The following is a 19,907-nucleotide window of genomic DNA, read 5'->3' as shown; positions in this document are numbered from 1 at the left end:
AAACTTATACGATATTAGGCAGGTGAACCAGTTTCTTTGGCCCTTCAGTGTATAAATACGAGTGGTAAAGTCTCCATCAACACGAAGCTCCCTCTGAACACCGCAGTGTTTTACTACAGGCGGTCCCCTCTGGCGGTGGTATCCCCTGTCATCCACCAACCCTGTAAATGACTTACCCAGCAGGTTATAGCGGGTCCTGTAGTTTGGTGTCGACTCCAAGTCAAAGTACTGATTGGCATTCTTCAAAGTAACATGACATTGCCAGAATGTAAAGTAGCGATAAGCAACAGAAAATTATCATACAGCAAGCGTGGATCGTAGCCCTGACCTTTGTATTTTGTCTTTTCAATGTTATATGTCAGTGTAAAGGTGTAAAGAATGGCTTGTAGCTGTATGCTCCCCACCCCCCACCCCACCCCCGCAAATATTGTGCGATTCGTTTCTCCGTATAGCCTACATATTGTAAGACCAGCGTAAACAAGTGACGGCGTCCTTCGGCACTTGACACGTCATTGTGGAGGCCGCGCTATCTCCGTTGCGTCTGTGGCGCTAATCTCTATGGATTATCTGCCCCCGCGTACCTGTCTGCGGTAGCGGCAGTGTGCAGATAAAATGCCCGCCGTCCCAGTCGCCGATCAAAGAAAGACAAACGTCAGTATGTTTGCTCTGTAACACTGCTGACTGCCACTTAGCTGGCTGTGTTTACCCGGCTGTGGCCTCGGTGCCGGCTCAAGTTGAATTCATCTACATCTACATCTGCGTGACTACGCTGCAGTGCACAGTCAAGTGCCTGCCAGAGAGTTCATCGAACCACCTTCAGAGTATTTCTCTACCGTTCCACTATCAAACTGCGAGTGGGAAAAATGAACACTTAAATCTTTCTGTGCGAGCTTAGATTTCTCTTATTTTATAACGAGTATGATGATCGTTTTTTCCTATGCAGGTCGGCGCCAATAAAATATTTTCACACTCAGAGGAGAAAGTCGATGACTGAAATTACTTGAGGAGATCTCGCCACAACGAAAAATCCCTTTGTTTTAATGACTGCCGCCCCAACTCGCTTATCATATTCGTGACACTCTCTCGCCTGTTTCTCGATAACACAAAGCGAGCTGCCCTGCTTAGGACTTTTCGATGCCCTCTGACAGTCCTATCTGGTAAGGATGCCATAACATACTGCAGTACCCTAGCACAGGACGACAAGCGTAGTGCATCTTCTAAGTATTCGGCCAACAATTCGCAGCCTTTGGTTTGCCATACCCACAATGTTATCTAAGTGATCGTTCCAATTTAAGGTGTTCCTAACTTTAGTTTCTAGGAATTTAGTTGTATTTAAATCTGGGCGATTTATTGTGTACCCGAAATTTAACAGATTCCTTTTTGGACTCGTGATTTATCGTGCACGCAAAATTTACCGGACTTCTTTTTGTAATCATGTGGATGACCTCACAGTTTTCATTATTTAGAGTCAATTGCCAATTTTCGCACCACGCAATTACTTTGTCTAAAATTTTTTGCTGTTAGTTTCAATCTTCTGATGGCTTTACTAGACGGTAAACGACAGCGTCATTTGCAAAAAATCTGAGAGGCGTGTTCAGATTGTCTCCTAAATTGCGTATGTAGATTAGGAACAGCAGAGCGCCTATAACATTTTCTTGGGGACGCCAGATATCGCTTCTGCTCTGACTCCATGACCGCGTCGATTACTACGAACTGTGGCCTTTCTGACAGGAAATCACGAAAGGCTCTGAGCACTATGCGACTTAACGTCTGAGGTCATCAGTCGCCTAGAACTTAGAACTAGTTAAACCTAACTAACCTAAGGACATCACACACATCCATGCCCGAGGCAGGATTCGAACCTGCGACCGTAGCGGTCGCTCGGCTCCAGACTGTAGCGCCCAGAACCGCACGGCCACTCCGGCCGGCAGGAAATCACGAATCCAGTCGCACTACCGCAACGAGACTCCATATGCACACAATCTGATTTGAATTGGCTTGGAAGGAACGGTGTCAAAAGCCTCCTGGAAATCTAGAAACATGGAATCAATTTGACATCACCTATCGATAGCACTCGTAACTTCGTGAGCTAGTTCTGTTTCACAAGAACTATATTTTCTGAATTCGTGCTGAATATGTGGCAACAGACAGTTTTCCTCGAGGTAATTCCTAATGTTCGAACACAGTTTATGTTCCAAAACCCTACTGCAAATGGACGTCAGTGATATGGGTCTGTAACTCATTAGATCACTCCTACTTCCACAGAGATGCAGCGAGCGATAGATACCCGAACGCATAGCCCTACACAACGAGAATACGTTGTACGAGTCTGGTGGTTCCTTACAAATATTCTAGTATGGATCGAAATAAAATAGTTTCTATAGATATATGAATTCATACGATTACAAGTCACTGAAGCTGATGATACAAAAGACTGGAAAAGAGAAAGTATATTTTGCGATCAACCGGAATCGTGTGCACTGTACGCAAAGAAGCCATGAAATAAGAGGATTGTCTGAACACACAGTGCTTCTCCAGAAACGTTTCCAGAGCAAGGTGTTTCTCTTTACTCATACGAATAAGTTCACTTTTACGGTTGTAGGGAAACATAAACTGTAATATGGAAAGCGAACCAAAAGGAAATATGGCTTCTTCACTTACGCGGGCTATAGACAGATACGAATGTAGTTTTACAGGTAAGAAAATCCTTTGGACCAGGTACTGAGGTGTGAAACTGTGGAACATCTCAGGTCATCAGTCCCCTAGAACTTAGAACTACTTAAACCTAACTAACCTAAGGACATCACATACATCCATGCCCGAGGCAGGATTCGAACCTGCGACCGTAGCGGTCGCGCGGTTCCAGACTGAAGCGCCTAGAACCGCTCGGTCACCAGTGGCCGGCGGAAATCTGCAACCGATCATTTGCGCAAGTCATAGCTCTTTCATATTCTTTTTTCTTTTTTCTTTCTTTGTGCCCACTAAACCCTAGCCGTGACGCCGTGTAGGCCTGTACAGCTTTTGTGTGAACCACGTGAGGACACATGCCGCACCTCAGTTGAACGCTGCGTCTTTCCTTGCGCCGTGCCGCTGCCGGACTTTCCAGAGCGGTTCGGTCCGGTTGTAAAAGGGCGACCCCTTGCAACAGAAGCGGGGAGCCGAGCCGTTGTGAAACCGCCGGCTGATACGATGGCATGTGACAGATGGCCTAGTCCGCCCGATCAAAGTCCCTGCTGGCTATCTCCAATGCGCATCGGGGTATCTTTCAAATGATGCACTGCACATGTGTGTCATCTGACCTCCGACGCGCCGAGCGAATTTCACACAATCGTCTCGAAAAGTCTCACTAATCAGGCGAGGAGAGAGAAACTTTAGCCCTTGACCTTCCGTTTTGGTGTCGACCTGGAATTCCTCTGCACATCGTACAGCTCGGCGCGGGCGTTGCCACTTCAAATCCTGACAGTCCAACGAACTGCCACGGGAAGGAAGATTAGTAGCGTCCTGATGAGTAGACTGAACACCAGCGTCCTGCGATAAAATCCAAACGTCGCTGTAGTGTCTCGCGATCCGACGGTTCGTTACAAAGCAAATGGGGGGATGGGGGGGGGGGGGGGGGCGTTAGCTCGGCGATCCCCTGTGCGCTATTCCAGAATTGCGGTCTAAGCACCGTTATGAGATTTCACTCTAGAAGTTATCTGTGACATAAGGGACGCGATTCCAGAGGGAGAGACAGAAGTTGTTGAAGATTCCAGTACTTAAACAGACGTGAAGACACGAGGCAGTAGTCATAAAATTTTGATTATCACATCGAAAACATAAAGTTACGCATTTAATTTTTTGTCCGTTCGCAGCTGCGTGTCTGCAGTCGTGGTATACATTTAAATAATCAAGTCACAGTACTGTAGCACGCCGCTAGAGCCAACTTAAAATGGCGCTGCCCAATGGTACAGTGGAAACGGGCTGCCTCATTTTGATTTGGCTACACTAACGGCGCACTCGATCATTTTATTGTGTACCAGGACTACAGACACATAAGTGCAAACTGATAAAAAATTAATTGCGTAAATTGATCTTCTCGACGTGATAATTAAAAGTTCATGACCACCCACGTAATTGCAACGGACAGACTAGCAAGAAGAGCTGCACCAAACCAGTCTTCGTACTGAAGACGGCAACAACACGAACACGTCCTTAACCCAAGAGTAAACAAAGCTATTAACAATCTGATATTTCTTCATCTTCCTACCTCTGAAATGTAAAAATTTTATAGTAAAAAATGGCGAAACCACAGGTAAACGGTTGTTGAGAATCTGCAAAGTGAGTAAATAGTTTTGTGCTTTTACAATTTAAGTAGACAGTGTCTGGAAATTTGCATAACGTTTTCGGTGGGATTTGTAACAGTATGGAAATGTAGGCTGTGGTGAAACATTTGAGTTTCCTTGCGTCGGTAGTAAACTGATAGAGATGGCATCTCTTTAAGTTATGGAGCTCTGAACTCGTATGAGCAAAGCAGCGGGATACGAATCTCCCATCGCACATCCTCGTCTAGATTCGTCCTATGTTACATTACATCACTGTAAAGCAGGGTGATTCCTTTTACAACGACAACGCCTCTGCCAGCTCTTATTCTATCACGTGTGCTGAAAACGACTTTCGTTCTTACTCGTAGTAAGTATCTAAACCGTCTCTAAACTCCCCCAGAAGGAATGTTGAAGTTTAAAGTACTACGAGTAAAAAGTAGAGCATGGTTCAAAAAATGTGGCATATGAAAAATCCCTGTGAGAAAACAGAAGGCGATTTAGCTACGAAAGCCTGAAACATCCAACAGCCGTGAACGGCATCAGACGTCTCATCAGGAGCTAACTGTCTAAACACCTACCTTTCTGTGAAATGATTATTTGGAAATGAATTCATCGCAGACGTTCGATACCCGGCCCGGTTGGGGATTTTCTCTGCCCAGGAACTGTGTGTTTGTGTTGTCCTCATCATCATCATCATCATCATCATCATCATCATTCGTTACAGTGGATAAACTGGACTGTGAAAATGATTGGACTGTGTAAAACCTGGGACTTTGTACGGGCGCTGATGACGGCGCAGTTGCGCGCCCCATAAACCAAACATCATCATCAACGCAGAAGCATTTTCGTTTCGTGCTCAAAACTGATGTAGAAATTCTTTGTTTTGGAGTTATTCAGTTTGTACTTATATAACACGTACGCACACACACTCAAACACACACACAAATAATTAAGCGCTAGGTGAAGACTTAAGATCTGGTTCTGAGAGAGAAGCTAGCGAGAGTATACAGATTTGTTCCGCAGCATCGACGTACCATTTACTGTAAGAAATGTGATGGAAGGCTACTGTCGTACTGACGAAGCTCAGACTTGTGGAGGTCACCATGTGGTCAAGAGTTACACCATAGACTATAGCAATAAGAAGCATTACTGCTCCTCTCCTAAAATGCAGAATATTTACTATTTTACTTCCAAATAGTACTAAACAAGTAATTATCGTGTACATTATTTTTTTATGTACCCTGAAACCGCATATAATCTTGAATCCGTAGAATATTTGACAAGTAACCGTCACAAATGCCGCGAAATAGCAGCCAGAGCTGAGTTTCAATTTCTCAGAAACATTAAAGTGTCGCGGACTGATAAGGATAAAGCATGTTCGCCCTTGTCCCGATAAATCTTCAGTACTCGAATATGTGGTATGATTGATTGTCGGCATTAACGCGGATTACTCCTGTCTGGAGCAGGTCTCCTGCTGCGTGGGTGGAAATTTTCCTGATGCACGATAGCAGCTGCAAGAAAACTTCTACGAATGCGCCGAAGGGCATTGCAAACTGCAAGGTCGGAATTTATATCTTCCTGTGTGAATCACAGATTTTACGACCCTTGCACGTGGATTGCTGAGAGAAGTAGGAATTAAGGAGTGAAGTGGTTTATTTGTCAAGATATTTAGTCCACTCACTGTGACTGCAACACTAAGAAAAAATTATTAAAAGTGAAGGAAAAGTAATAACGGCTAAATGTAAAAACAAAAGGAGATGCAGTCGAAGCTGAAATGTATGTATCTATCAAGCAGGATGGTACTTATAGGACTAACCCTGGGGCACAGCGTTGAATTTAGGTTAAGCAGGAGTGTAACACATTTCTGTTACGAGGGAGAGAGAGAGAGAGAGAGAGAGAGAGAGAGAGAGAGAGAGAGAAGAGAGAGAGAGAGAGAGTGACAGGAGTAACGGGTATCCGTTTTTCCCCCTTCTGTGTACTACAAGCTGGAAAAGATTTCATTAACATAAAACAGCTATAATTCTACCTGGAATGTGATTTTATTATCGTAATCCTTGTTGAAGTTACGTTGTAATCGTTCCATTGCGTCCAAAAAGACTACAGAATTCTGAACAAAGAAAATTTAAAATTTCAATGTTAGTTGTTGAATATAAACAGACTCGGAGGAAGTTTCAACTCACTAATTATATCCGAGGAACTGTGGACTTTCAGATTGCTTCAATGATTAGAAAAAAAAAGGTGTCTAACAGGTCGTAGTGTTTAGTGTATGTTAATGTGTGAGTAGTGAAGGTATCAGCTTCACAGTTCACGGTCGAAGGAATGTTTTAATTAAAAAACAAATCAAACACGTTTCAATAATTTAAGTTACGTAATGTGACTTGAATGTCAGCATGTATGTTGATTTATCAACGGCATGGTATAGGATTGGAACCAGTAATGAGAAAAAGATATGTAGGGAAACACTGTTTTACTGTTTCGCTACAAGCTTCAGCCGCTTACATGTAGCTGTACAGTTAAAACACACTAAAATTGTCATCAGTCCTATCAAATTTCGAAATTCAAAAAAATGTTTCAAAGGTTCAAATGGCTCTGAGCACTATCGGACTTAACATCTGTGGTCATCAGTCCCCTAGAACTTAGAACTACTTAAACCTAACTAACCTAAGCACATCACACACATCCATGCCCGAAGCAGGATTCGAACCTGCGACCGTAGCGGCCACGCGGTTCCAGACTGAAGCGCCTAGAACCGCACGGCCACACAGGCCGGAAAAATTTCGAAATTCCTGAGAGATTATCACTACCATCAGCAAATCAGGCTTGTACAACGAGGGTGTGGAAATTTTATTATTTTATCACCTTATAAGACTGAATCGTGCATTTATAGCTTGGGACCCACCATGATGGTGACATACAGCTTTTAATGACCCCCCCCCCCCCCAAACCATGGACATTGCCGTTGGGGGGTGGCGTGTGAGCCTTGGCGATGCAGATAGCCGTACCGTAGGTGCAACCACAACGGAGGGGTATCTGTTGAGAGGCCAGTCAAACGTGTGATTCCTGAAGAGGGACAGCAGTCTTTTCAGTGGTTGCAGGTGCAACAGTCAGGATGATTGACATTAACCAAAACAGCCTTGCTGTGCTGGTATTGCGAATGGCTGAAAGCAAGGGAAAACGAAACTACAGCCGTAATTTTTCCCAAGGGCATGTAGCTTAATTTTATGGTTAAATGATGATGGCGTCCTCTTGGGTAAAATATTCCGGAGGTAAAATAGTCCCCCATTCGGAATTCCGGGCAGGAACTACTCAGGAGGACGGCGTTATCAGGAGAAACAAAACTGGCGTTTTACGGATCGGAGCGTGGAATGTCAGATCCCTTAATCGGTTACATAGGTTAGAAAATTTAAAAAGGGAAGTGGATAAGTTAAAGTTAGATATAGTGGGAATTAGCGAACTTTGGTGGCAAGAGGAACGAGGCTTCTGATCAGGTGAATACAGGGTTATAAATACAAAATCAAATAGAGACAATACAAGAGTAAATTTAATAATGAAATTAAAAAATGAGAGCGCGGGTAACCTACTACGAACAGCATAGTGAACGCATTATTGTAGCCAAGACAGACACGAAGCACACGCCTACCACAGTAGTGCAAGGTTGTATGCCCACTAGCTCTGCAGATGATGAAGAGATTGAAGAAATGTATGATGCGATAAAAGAAATTATTCAGATAGTGAAGGGAGACGAAAATTTAATAGTCATGGGCGACTGGAATTCGACAGTAGGAAAAGGAAAAGAAGGAAAAGTAGTAGGTGAATATGGAATGGGGGAAAGTAATGAAAGAGGAAGCCGCCTGGTACAATTTTGCACAGAGCATAAACGACTTGGTTTAAGAATCATGAAAGATAGTTGTATACGTGGAAGAGGTCTGGAGACACTGCTAGGTTTCTGATTGATTATGTAATGGTAAGACAGAGATTTAGGAACTAGGTTTTAAATTGTAAGACATTTCCAGGGACAGACGTGGGATCTGACCACAACCTATTGGTTATGAACTATCGATTAAAACTGAAGAAACTGCAAAAATGTGGGAATATAACGAGATGACACCTGGATAAACTGAAAAAACCAGAGGTTGCAGAGTGTTTCAGAGAGAGCATTAGGGAACGATCGACAAGAACTGGGGAAAGAAACACAGTAGAAGAAGAATGGGTGGCTTTGAGAGATGAAATAGTGAAGGCGCCAGAGGATCAAGTAGGTAAAAAGAAGAGGACTAGCAGAAATCCTTGTGTAACAGAAGAGATATTGAATTTAATTGATGAAAGGAGAAAATATAAAAATGCAGTAAATGAAGCAGGCAAAAAGGGAGACAAACGTCTCAAAAATGAGGTCGATAGGAAGTGCAAAATGTCTAAGCAGCGATGGCTAGAGGACAAATGTAAGGATGTAGAGACATTTATCACTAGGGGTTAGATACATACCGCCTACAGGAAAATTAAATAGATCTGTGGAGAAAAGAGAACCACTCTTATGAATGTCACGAGCTCAGATGGAAACCCAATTCTAAGGAAAGGAGGGAAAGCAGAAAGGTGGAACGGGTGTATAGAAAGTCTATACAAGGGCGATGTACTTGAGGGCAATATTATGGGAATGGAAGAGGACGTAGATGAAGATGAACTGGGAGATGTGATACTGAGTGAAGAATTTGACAGTGCACTGAAAGACCTAAGGCGGAACAAGGCCCCGGGGGTAGACAACATTCCATTAGAACTACTGATAGCCCTGGGAGAACCACCTCTGACAAAACTCTACCATCTAGTGAACAAGATGTATGAAACATGCGAAATACCTTCAGACCTCAAGAAGAATACAATAATTCCAATCCCAAAGAAAGCAGGTGTTGACAGGTGTGAAAATTACCGAACTATTAGTTTAATAAGCCACGACTGCAAAATAATAACACGAATTCCTTACAGACGAATGGAAAAACTGGTAGAAGCCGACCTCAGGGAAGATCAGTTTGGATTCCGTAGAAATGTTAGAACACATGAGGCAATACTGACCCTACGACTTATCTCAGAAGAAAGATTAAGGAAAGGCAAACCTACGTTTCTAGCATTTGTAGACTTAGAGAAAGCTTTTGACAATTTTGACTGGAATTTTCTCTTTCAAATTCTTAAGGTGTCAGAGGTAAAATACACGGAGCGAAAGGCTATTTACAGTTTGTACAGAAACCAGAGTCGAGGGGCATGAAAGAGAAACAGTGGTTGGGAAGGGAATGAGACTGTATATTGAGCAACCAGTAAAGGAAACAAAAGAAAAATTTGGAGTAGGGATTAAAATCCATGGAGAAGAAATAAAAACTTTAAGGTTTGCCGATAACATTTTAGTTCTGTCAGAGACAGCAGAAGTTCTCGGAAGAGCAGTTGAACGGAATGGACAATGCCATGAAAGGGGGATATAAGATGAACATCAGCTGAAGCAAATCGAGGATAATAGAATGTATTCGAAATGAATCAGGTGATGCTGAGGGAATTAGATTAGGAAATGAGACACTTAAAGTAGTAGATGAGTTCTGCTATTTGGGGAGCAGAATAACTGATGATGGTCAAAGTAGAGAGGATATAAAATGTAGACCGGCTATGGCAAGGAAAGCGTTTCTGAAGAAGAGAAACTTGTTAACATCGAATATAGATTTAAGCGTCAGGAAGTCGTTTCTGAAAGTATTTGTATGAAGTGTAGCCATGCAAGGAAGTGAAAGAAGAAAAGTGGACAAGAAGAGAATAGAAGCTTTCGAAATGTGGTGCTATAGAAGAATTTTGAAGATTAGATGGGTATATCACGTAGCGAATGAGGTAGTAACGAACAGAATTGGGGAGAAGAGGAATTTGTGGCACAGCTTGTCTAAAAGAAGGGATCGGTTGGTAGGATATGTTATGAAGCATCATGTGATCACCAATTTAGTATTGGAGGGCAGCTTGTTCAAAAATGTTCAAATGTTTGTGAAATCTTATGGGACTTAACTTCTCACACTACTTAACCTAAATTATCCTAGGGACAAACACACACACCCATGCTCGAGGGAGGACTCGAACCTCCGCCGGGACCAACCGCGCAGAGTAGTTACTTGGAGATGTAGAAGCTTGTGCAGAATAGAGTAGCATGGAGAGCAAGTCCAGTCTCTGGATTGAAGACCACAACAACAACAACAACAACAATGTCTTGTATTTAAAAAAATATTAGCAAGTAGTATTTATCTTTTCTTCCTGCCAGTATTCGATTACCACAGTTTCCACATCTCCTAGTGCTCTGCTTATACCACACTTGCTTGTCTTCCTGCAACCACAACGTGATCATGATCTAAGGGAAGTAATGCGGTTAGTACCGCCTGTCAGCAGCTCGTCCTAACTTCTATACTGTATTTTCATTTCCCAACCATCTGCACGTTTTTCTTCTGGGCAGAATGTGATAATCGAGTCCGTTTAGTCACTTTAAAAGCATCCGTACTCAGAGGCGTAGAAAACCGGAAGTCGTTAAACAGGCGCACTCGCACCCTTGTCTCGCAAGTTAGCACTCAGGGCACAATGCTGTACTGAACGAATGCATTAGCGCGCAATAAAATGTTAGGTAGAAAAGAAAATACTATTCATAAATAAACTAGATTGACAAATGCCTGTTGCTTTTTTCTTAGGCCTATTGATACTCCCAGCAGCTGGTTTCGCCTAGGGAAAGCGCAACTGGAGTGGTGTGTAAGGGGCGATCAAAAGTTTCCCTTCGTGGACGTTGCTACTGCGTTTATGCAAACCAGCGCGGTACGATGCGTGTATACAAGTACCGACGTATAGGCAATGGGTTATTGTGGCCTTCGAACAGAAACTTTTGATCGCCCTTTATATTTAGACAATATTTCAAGAAATCTGAGTACATTTTCCGTTAAAGGAAGAGAAGCAGTCAGAAGGCACATGTTAAAGCAAACTGGTAATCGTTGTGGCCGAGCGGTTCTAGGCGCTTCAGTGTGGAACCGAACTGCTGCTACGGTTCGAATCCTGCCTCGGGCATGGATGTTTGTGATGTCCTCAGGTTAGTTAGGTTTATGTAGTTCTAAGTCTAGGGGACTTATGACCTCAGATGTTAAGTCCCATAGTGTTTAGAACCATTTGAACCATTTGAAACTGATAACGGTCGTCAAAAAAAAAACAAAACAAAAAAACAAATTAAAATGGTTGCTGACCGTGTAAGGCGATATATCATCGTAAGACGTCGGGCTGCGACGTAACTCTTTTCGTTTAATAGTTTCGTGGTTCTGAGTAGCGTTTTCGTCTTTATTTTTCTCGTCAGGTATCCTTTACAGTCGATTAGGTGCTTACTTGTGCCGTCTCGTTTGAAGCGGTCTTGAAATAAATGAACAATACAGAAGGAGGTGTGATTTGTCTTCTCCTGATGAACGGCGAACTGAGCGGACACGAAAAGAATTGCGCTCACGTTTCTGTAACAGATTTGCTCAGTAAATGGCATACTGCAAAATCCTTCGGTGTGGACTACATTACTGAACAACCTATACAGCGATTTAATCTTTATGTTGTTACGAAGAGTACACAGAAAGACAGTTACGCCGAGAGGAAGGGAAAGGTCTCTACCGCCAGCCGCTGTTTCTCGTATGAGTGCCGGACTAACTGATCCCAGCGCTGTGACTTCAGCTGCGCCCACAGAGAAGCGTTGCTTCAACGTTTCGATCTAAATCCTACCTACAGCAGCGCATACAGCGAAGCCGACTTGCGACGGGAATATCTCGACCTCTCCCCTCTCAGACGGGCGCGACTGCGAGTACGAAACGTGATACACAAAGAAACCAGTTCGAAGACACACACGTATACCATTCTACCTAGCTGTCACAGGCAAAGACTGTGATTTCGCCCGTGCTTTCATTCCATATTATGAGATGCCAGAACATCAGCAGCGACGGCGCGATAATTAATGCTCAGAGGCCAATAAATCTCTGGACGCGTCCCCGTTGGCACCAGCACTCTCCTTGCGAGTGAGGAGTTAGCAGCGTTCCGAGGCTAATGACTGTACGTGTAATAAGGCCAGTCCGTCCACATACTGCTATACTTCAAAGAGACTTCGTCTTCAAGTAGTCAAGCCAACTAATCATACTTCATCTGTAAAACACATTACTTTATCCACATTACTGGATGTTGAGTTCCTTGGCTGTGGATTATATTATTTCAAGAAATAGGCTACAAAACCAGCCACTTTTTATGTATTTTTATTTTAGCCAATATGCGTTTCAGGCTTTCACCCATCTCCAGTTAGTGTAATACATATTTGAATCTTCAGTAAGTACGTCGTTAAAACATCGACAGCAAATTCGATTATGCAGCTGTGCAACATAACAATTTTGTTTAGTTACTATTCTTTACCAGTTCTATATTTACGATGTATTGATGATTAGGTGTACTTACCATATACGCTGCTTGTCGTTATTCCGATTTATACATGTGACAAACATTTTTCCACTTCTGTCTTGCACAAAAACAGCCAACTATCAGCCATATTGCCGACAGACATCTTTGTCTACATTCGACAATTATATCTATGATCAAAGTCTATTTTTTACAGGTTCTGAAAGTACTACTTTTGGTTTAAGCTTTTGTACGACGAAAAAGAATTGAAATTGTTTAGCATGAAGACGCTTAGTACTCTGTACGGTTATTAAAATAGTGCATTAGTTACTGTTTAATTAGGGTGTATGGGATGTTACAAAAATAATATACTACATTTTATACGAAAGACTTAATATTAGCCGGCCAGTGTGGCCGAGCGGTTCTAGGAGCTCCAGTCTGGAACCGTGCGACCGCTACGGTCGCAGGTTCCAATCCTGCCTCGGGCATGGATGTTAGATTTAAGTAGTTCTAAGTTCAGATGTTAAGTCCCATAGTGCTCAGAGCCATTTGAACCATTTGAAATTAATATTACATATTTTACTCACCATTTTCAAACAATAAAGACTGAACAACAAATGGTTCAAATGGCTCTGAGCACTATGGGACTTAACTTCTCAGGTCATTAGTCCCCTAGAACTTGAAACCACATAAACCTAACTAACCTAAGAACATCACACACATCCATGCCCGAGGCAGGATTCGAACCTGCGACCGTAGCGGTCGCGCGGTTCCAAGACTGTAGCGCCTAGAACCGCTCGGCCACCCCGGCCGACACTGAACAACAAAAATGGCTCTGAGCACTATGCGACTTATCTTCTGAGGTCATCAGTCGCCTAGAACTTAGAACTAATTAAACCCAACTAACCCAAGGACATCACACACATCCATGCCCGAGGCAGGACTCGAACCTGCGACCGTAACGGTCGTTCGGTGCCAGACTGTAGCGCCTAGAACCGCACGGCCACTCCGGCCGGCACTGAACAACAGATTTTCATTTTGTCGACCTATTATACGCGTTGGATGGGCTCACATTAGATTATGTTTTTCTCTTGGATGTTTTTTCTTAGAAAATTTCCATAATTTGCCCATACAATCACACACTAAATTCAGCCGGAAAGAAACATAATACAATGTGAGTCCTTCCAAAGCATATAGTAGTTCTACATAACGTAAATCTATTGTTCTGTCTTTATTGTTAGTAATTGTCATTCTTACTGAGTAAAATATGTAATGCTGGTTCTTTTATATGAAAACAGTATATTATTTTTATAATATTCCATATAGTCTAACTAAACAGTTACTAATACACTTACGTAATAACCATACAGAGTACTCAGCACATTCATCCTAACAATTTCAGTACTTTTCAGTCATACAGAGGCTTAAACTAGAAGTAGTACTTTCAGAACCGGTAAAAAATGTAACTTTGACCATACATATAATTTTCGAATGTAAACAAAGCTGTCAGTCGAGCAACATGGCCGATACTAGGCTGTTTCTGTGCAAGATAGAAGTACCTCATCTACAAACGCGAAAATCAGAAGAATAACAAACAGAGCAGGAACTACACTATGTGATCGAAAGTATCGGGACACCCGCCTGAAAATGATTTACAAGTTCGTGGCGCCCTCCATCGCTAATGCCCACCCTTAGCCTTGATGACAGCTTCCACTCTCGCAGGCATACGTTCAGTAGGTGCTGGAAGGTTTTTTGGGGAATGGCAGCCCATTCTTAACGGAGTGCTGCACTGAGGAGAGGTATCGACGTCGGCCGATGAGGCCTGGCACGAAGACGGCGTTCCAAAACGTCTCCCAAAGGTGTTCTGTAGGATTCAGGTCAGGACTCTGTGCAGGCCAGTCCATTACAGGGGTGTTATTGTCGTGCAACCACTCCACCACAAGCCGTGCATTGTCAACAGGTGTTCGATCGTGTTGGAAGATGCAATCGCCATCCCCGAACTGTTCTTCAACAGGGGAAAGCAAAAAGGTGCTAAAACATCAGTGTAGGCCTGTGCTGTGATAGTGCCACGCAAAACAACAAGGGGTGCAAACCCCCTCCATGAAAAACGCAACCACACCATAACGCCTCGGTCTCCGAATTTTACTGTTGGCACTATGCACGCTGGCAGATGACTTTCACCGGGCTTTCGCCACACCCACACGCTGCCATCGAATCGCCACATGGCGTACCGTGATTCGTCACTCCACACAACGTTTTTCCACTGTTCAATCGTACAATGTTTACGCTCCTTACACCAAGCGAGGCGTCGTTTGGCATTTACCGGCGTGATATGTGACTATGAGCAGTCGCTCATAGTTACATATCACGCCGGGTGCTGTGCTGTGTTGTCCTCATATCATCATTTTATCCCTATCGACGCGCAAGTCGCCAAAGTAGCGTCAAATCGAAAGACCTACACCCGGCGAACGGTCTGCCCGACGGGAGGCCCTAGTCACTCGACTTCTTCTTCTTCTTCTTCTTCTTTTTTTACAGAGGACGTCGGCCTCTACTCTTTTGTGCTGTACGAGTCCCTTCACGTTTCCACTTCGCTATCACATCGGAAACAGTGGACCTAGGGATGTTTAGGAGTGTGGAAATCTCGCGTACAGACGTATGATACAAGTGACAATCACCTGACCGCTTTTGAAATCCGTGAGTTCCGCGAAGCGCCCCATTCTGCTCTCTCACGATGTCTAATGGCTACAGAGGTCGCTGATATGGAGTACCTGGCAGTAGGCAGCAGCACAATGCACCTAATATGAAAAACGAATGTTCCTGGGGGTGTCCGGATACATTTGATAACGTAGCCTAAGTACACCAAAACAGCAATATGTTGTACATAAACAACTCGCGAAGCCCAGTAGCTAGTCAAAACTATGACTTTGCACGGGGCAGCTGCAGCATTCAGTTTACTGTCGATGTTTTAACGAAGTACCTACTGAAGATTCAAAATGTATTACACTAACTGAAGCCGGATGAAAACCTGAAACGCGTATCGGTTTAAATGGAAGTACATAATAGGTGTCTGGTGGCCGTGTTTCGTAAAATAATAAAAGACGGTCCCTGCTTACACGGAAAATGTATTATGCCGTACACAGCGTGCGATTAACGAATAGGAACGAGAAATATAAAAAGATGTGTCTACGTTTGTGATTTTCAAATTACTACGTCGATAGTAAATCTATGGAAATAAGGAATTTTCTCACTAATAACGAAGTTAAAGATTAACGCGGTAAAAACGAGACTTCGCCACCAGATGTTACTGAAGCTAAAATGTTATATGGCACAATAATCCGCGAAAAGGAACAGCATGAGCTATTCCCGTCAATATCATTTCAATGCTACGTCGTCGAGCTGTGTCTCAGTGCCAGACCCGAAGATAGCATACTGACATAATCGAGATAATGGCGATCTGTCTTCAGTGGCCAGACGTGTGAAAAACCTGGTACTTAAATTTCCAAGTAATTTTTGTGTACTATCAAAAATTAATTAGTCCTGATTTTGGCGAATAATTGCCACTATTCCATTCGATGGTATTCCAATGCCGTATGAGAAAACGGTAAAGAACCTTGGGTGTAACTTTGGATGAGCACCGTGGAGTTAAAATGCTATTGTCACAAGCAGTAAAACTTCCATTTACCACTACGCCCTCCGTAAATTCCGAACGTATTTCCAAAGAATGTAAAACGTAAACTTGTACAGAGGGATGCGGTGTAAACTAGCAAAATATGAATAACGAATAGTGAAAACACTATGCGTTTAGAACTAACCACGAATGCTTGTGCTGCGTTATACTTGCAACATCCGTCTACCTGAGCATGTCAGTGGTTCATAGTCCCAGTTAGGGCGATTGCGGCCAGACAAGATACGTGACTACCATACGCTATGTCTGCTTCATCGGCTCCTTACTGCGCAAGCACCCAGAACTTACAGCAGATCTATCGTCTGACACAACAGGAACACAATGTCTCATTTACGTAGTACCGTAGAACAAAAACATTGGCAAACTACTTCTCTGGTGTTTCCACCCGCCTCTGGAATAAACCACACAATAAAACGGCCTGCTGCAGTAAAGAAAAGGTGAAGCGCTCCCGTCTGTCAACGTCATAATCCCCCACGGCCCAAAAGAAATAACGTACGTGGCCAGTTTGCCTGTGTCAGACGGCAAGACAAACGCTTCCATCTTCTCCCAGTCTTCTCATATCACAATCAATCACGCCACATTTTTGTCCCCTGTCTTTATTTCTATCACGTTCCTCTTTCCTTCCGTCCTCCATCCTTTCTCCTATGCCCAGTATGGCCACCCCTTATAGTTTGAATCTACCTGCCCTTAATTTGTTTTGGTTGTCATTTTTTTAACGCAAGAATATTTTTTCTGATGTTTCCGCTCTTTATTATAACGTAGTGGTTTCTAAACTTTGGATTGTATATTAGATGCAAGATCTCTTATAACATCTTGTCATAATAAATGTAATGGAAATTACGTGGGATGCCTGGTCGCAAGAGAGGGTCTGATGATCTTAGTCTTGCTAGGGTAAATAAATAAATATACTATGCCCTCGTATACACACTATTGTGATTTGCTGAATGTAGATGTAGACATTAGTAGTCAAGAAGAACTGTACGTGCAACAGCTATCACCATACGGGTAGCAATGTTTGACGGATAAGTGAAAAGCACGTGTATGAATGGAGGGACGTGTATTCGTTGAGGACACACGCCGGATGCGAGCGACTGCTGTTGCGTCGAGCGATGAACATAAAGCCGCGCGGCTCGCCCGCAGCCCATCATCTCACCAGACTGACCATGACGGGCGTTGCACAACAGGGCTGCCACGCGCAGCGCTGTGGCTTTTAGTCCAGAACGAGCAAGCGGGAGCACCACGTGGGCAACACATCGTGCGTTTATTACAGTTCCATACGTGGTAGGACAGGCCGCTGTCTGGAGCCTAGAGCAATGTCCGAAGATTCTCAGAGGCCGAAATTTGCCGGCGTGTGCGCTGCTATGAAACTTCCTGGCAGAAGTGAAGCTATGAAGAGGGATCATGAGTTGCGTTCGGATGCTCTGTTGGCAAAATCATTGGCGACGAAATGAGAAGTCTGTCGTTCGAATTCCGCACCAGTCACTTTAATCTGCCAGGAAGTTTCATACTTAGAGACAGATGTACGATGCACGACCCATTTTAAGCTGTTGCTGTCACCTGTTAGTCCTAGCCTCACAGGTAAAATACTAAAAGTCGACATAAAAATACGTCAAAGAGGAATCTGTTGTTATACCCATTGTAAACAAAGGGTCTTTATACATGATGGAGTGCCATTTGCAACACGTAAAAAACTATAAATTTCGTTTGGCAACACTGATCAGGTGGTACTCTACACGTTGAGCTTGAATAGTAAAGTTGACGCTACTGGAATCCACACTTTGCCTGTCCTAAGGAAGTGTAATGAATCGTCTGAGGAACTGTTTACATGAAAGTTCAAAAATGGCTCTGAGCACTATGGGACTTAACATCGGAGGTCATCAGTCCCCTAGAACTTAGAACTACTTAAACCTAACTAACCTAAGGACATCACACACATCCACGCCCGAGGCAGGATTCGAACCTGCGACCGTAGCGGTCGCGCGGTTCCAGACTGAAGCTTACATGGAAGTATATGATGAGTGGGTGAAGAATACCATTACTGAAAACAAACTGGTAGCAAAATTGGCACTCGGTTTCAGCACTTAGGCTACTTAGGTGAATGGTGCCACGTGCGCTGCACAAGTCCCTATCCAACGGACATTCTGCATCAATAACATCACTTGCCCTCAGTCTTGGAAACACGGTCATAGTAGTTGCAATTTGACTCTGAATACTGGCACAGTGTCTGGTAATCAGGAACTGTGTGTCACCATCTGTTACTCTATAACTGACTAAATATTGGTGTACACAGTTCACTTGCAGGCCTCTAGTCCTGCTTTCGTACATTTAATTCGGACTATATAGTACGAGAGGAATCACTGCACTTCTCTTATTTCCGCTTCAAATGATGAAACGGAACACAGACTTTACATGAAAATATTTTATTCCGTATTATCTTACAAGCGCACAAAGTGATTTTTAGCAATACATTGCAAGTTACCCGCGAGCTGCGGCCCTTAGCTGGTCGAGACATACGTCAGCTCGCTGTAGCGTCTCCAGGCTACCCGACGCATAAGCTCTCAATGGACGCTCGGCAGTACACGTGAGAAAAAAGGACCTGGAAAGTCCAGTTTCACAAGCACGAAGTTACAATATTTCACGAGAGGAAACGGATTACTGTGGATAGACTGAACTGTCCAGTTTGCAAAATGCTGCTAGATGGTACGTGGAATGGCAAGTGAGTTACAAAACTCATCAGTTGGTCACAGAACTGTGATCCTCCAACTACATACAAACTACTCTAGGATTCGTGCTGTATAGTGATCTCGGCTACGAAGAGAGGTTGGACAACTCTGTTACACGCTGTATTTGCGTCACTGTTGGGAGCCAAGGTTCAGTGCAAAGTTTTGTGGACTCTGCAGATGTGCGTTGACGAAACAGTAGGACAGCAGCATTTAGCACCGACTGCGTCAGCAGAGCTGTTGCGGCAGCCGATATTGCCACTTACCTATGTCGTCCAAGTCACTATCCAGACAGTGTGGTGGCTCCATTCCGAGCGCGCTAAGTTCTAAACGGTAACTCTCGGCACTGACAGTGGTCCAGTCCAGAGGACAGGAGTCGAGCGGCGTCGGGCGGCGAACGCGCTGGCAGGGAAGGCTTTGAGCTGGTGGCCGGTCACACCGGCCCCTCCGCCGGCCGGCTGGTCAGCGTAGGTCGGCGACTGTTGGTGACTGTCGACGCGAGCGTCTGGGAGCACAGGCGGTGCGGCTGCAGAGCGCGGCAGGAGCTGGCGGACTGCGCGCCCGCCGACTTCCGCTCGACCCTCCCCCCCGCCACCCCACAATGGGCCGCCGCCTTGGGAATTCGCGCACCCGCTCTCACGGAAATGCTCATACCGTCCGCCATTGTCGGCGCTGCGTAATTACCGCCATTAACGTGCCGTCTTATCTCGTTCGCGTGCTCGCGGCCCAGCCGGCCGCCGACGGCAAACATCATTAGACCGCCTACCGACAGGGACCACCTGTAGCAGCATCAGATGAAAG

At 44.1% G+C, this 19,907-nt stretch overlaps 1 protein-coding gene across 1 annotated transcript in view; it reads right to left on the bottom strand.

Annotated features, from left to right (window-relative positions):
* The window catches only part of LOC124803148 (putative transcription factor SOX-15), a 258,832-nt gene extending 239,387 nt beyond the window's left edge, over positions 1-19,445 (bottom strand). Inside the window, exon 1 of the mRNA XM_047264329.1 lies at positions 19,373-19,445. Coding sequence (XP_047120285.1) covers positions 19,373-19,415 — 43 coding nt within the window. The 5' untranslated portion in view covers positions 19,416-19,445. The remainder of the gene's footprint in view (positions 1-19,372) is intronic.
* Between the last annotated feature and the right edge of the window lie 462 nt (positions 19,446-19,907).

The sequence above is a fragment of the Schistocerca piceifrons genome, chromosome 6 (assembly GCF_021461385.2).
Source record: "Schistocerca piceifrons isolate TAMUIC-IGC-003096 chromosome 6, iqSchPice1.1, whole genome shotgun sequence".
NCBI lineage: Eukaryota > Metazoa > Arthropoda > Insecta > Orthoptera > Acrididae > Schistocerca > Schistocerca piceifrons.
The sequence above is the reverse complement of the archived record's forward strand: the minus strand, read 5'-3'. Positions and strand labels throughout refer to the sequence as shown.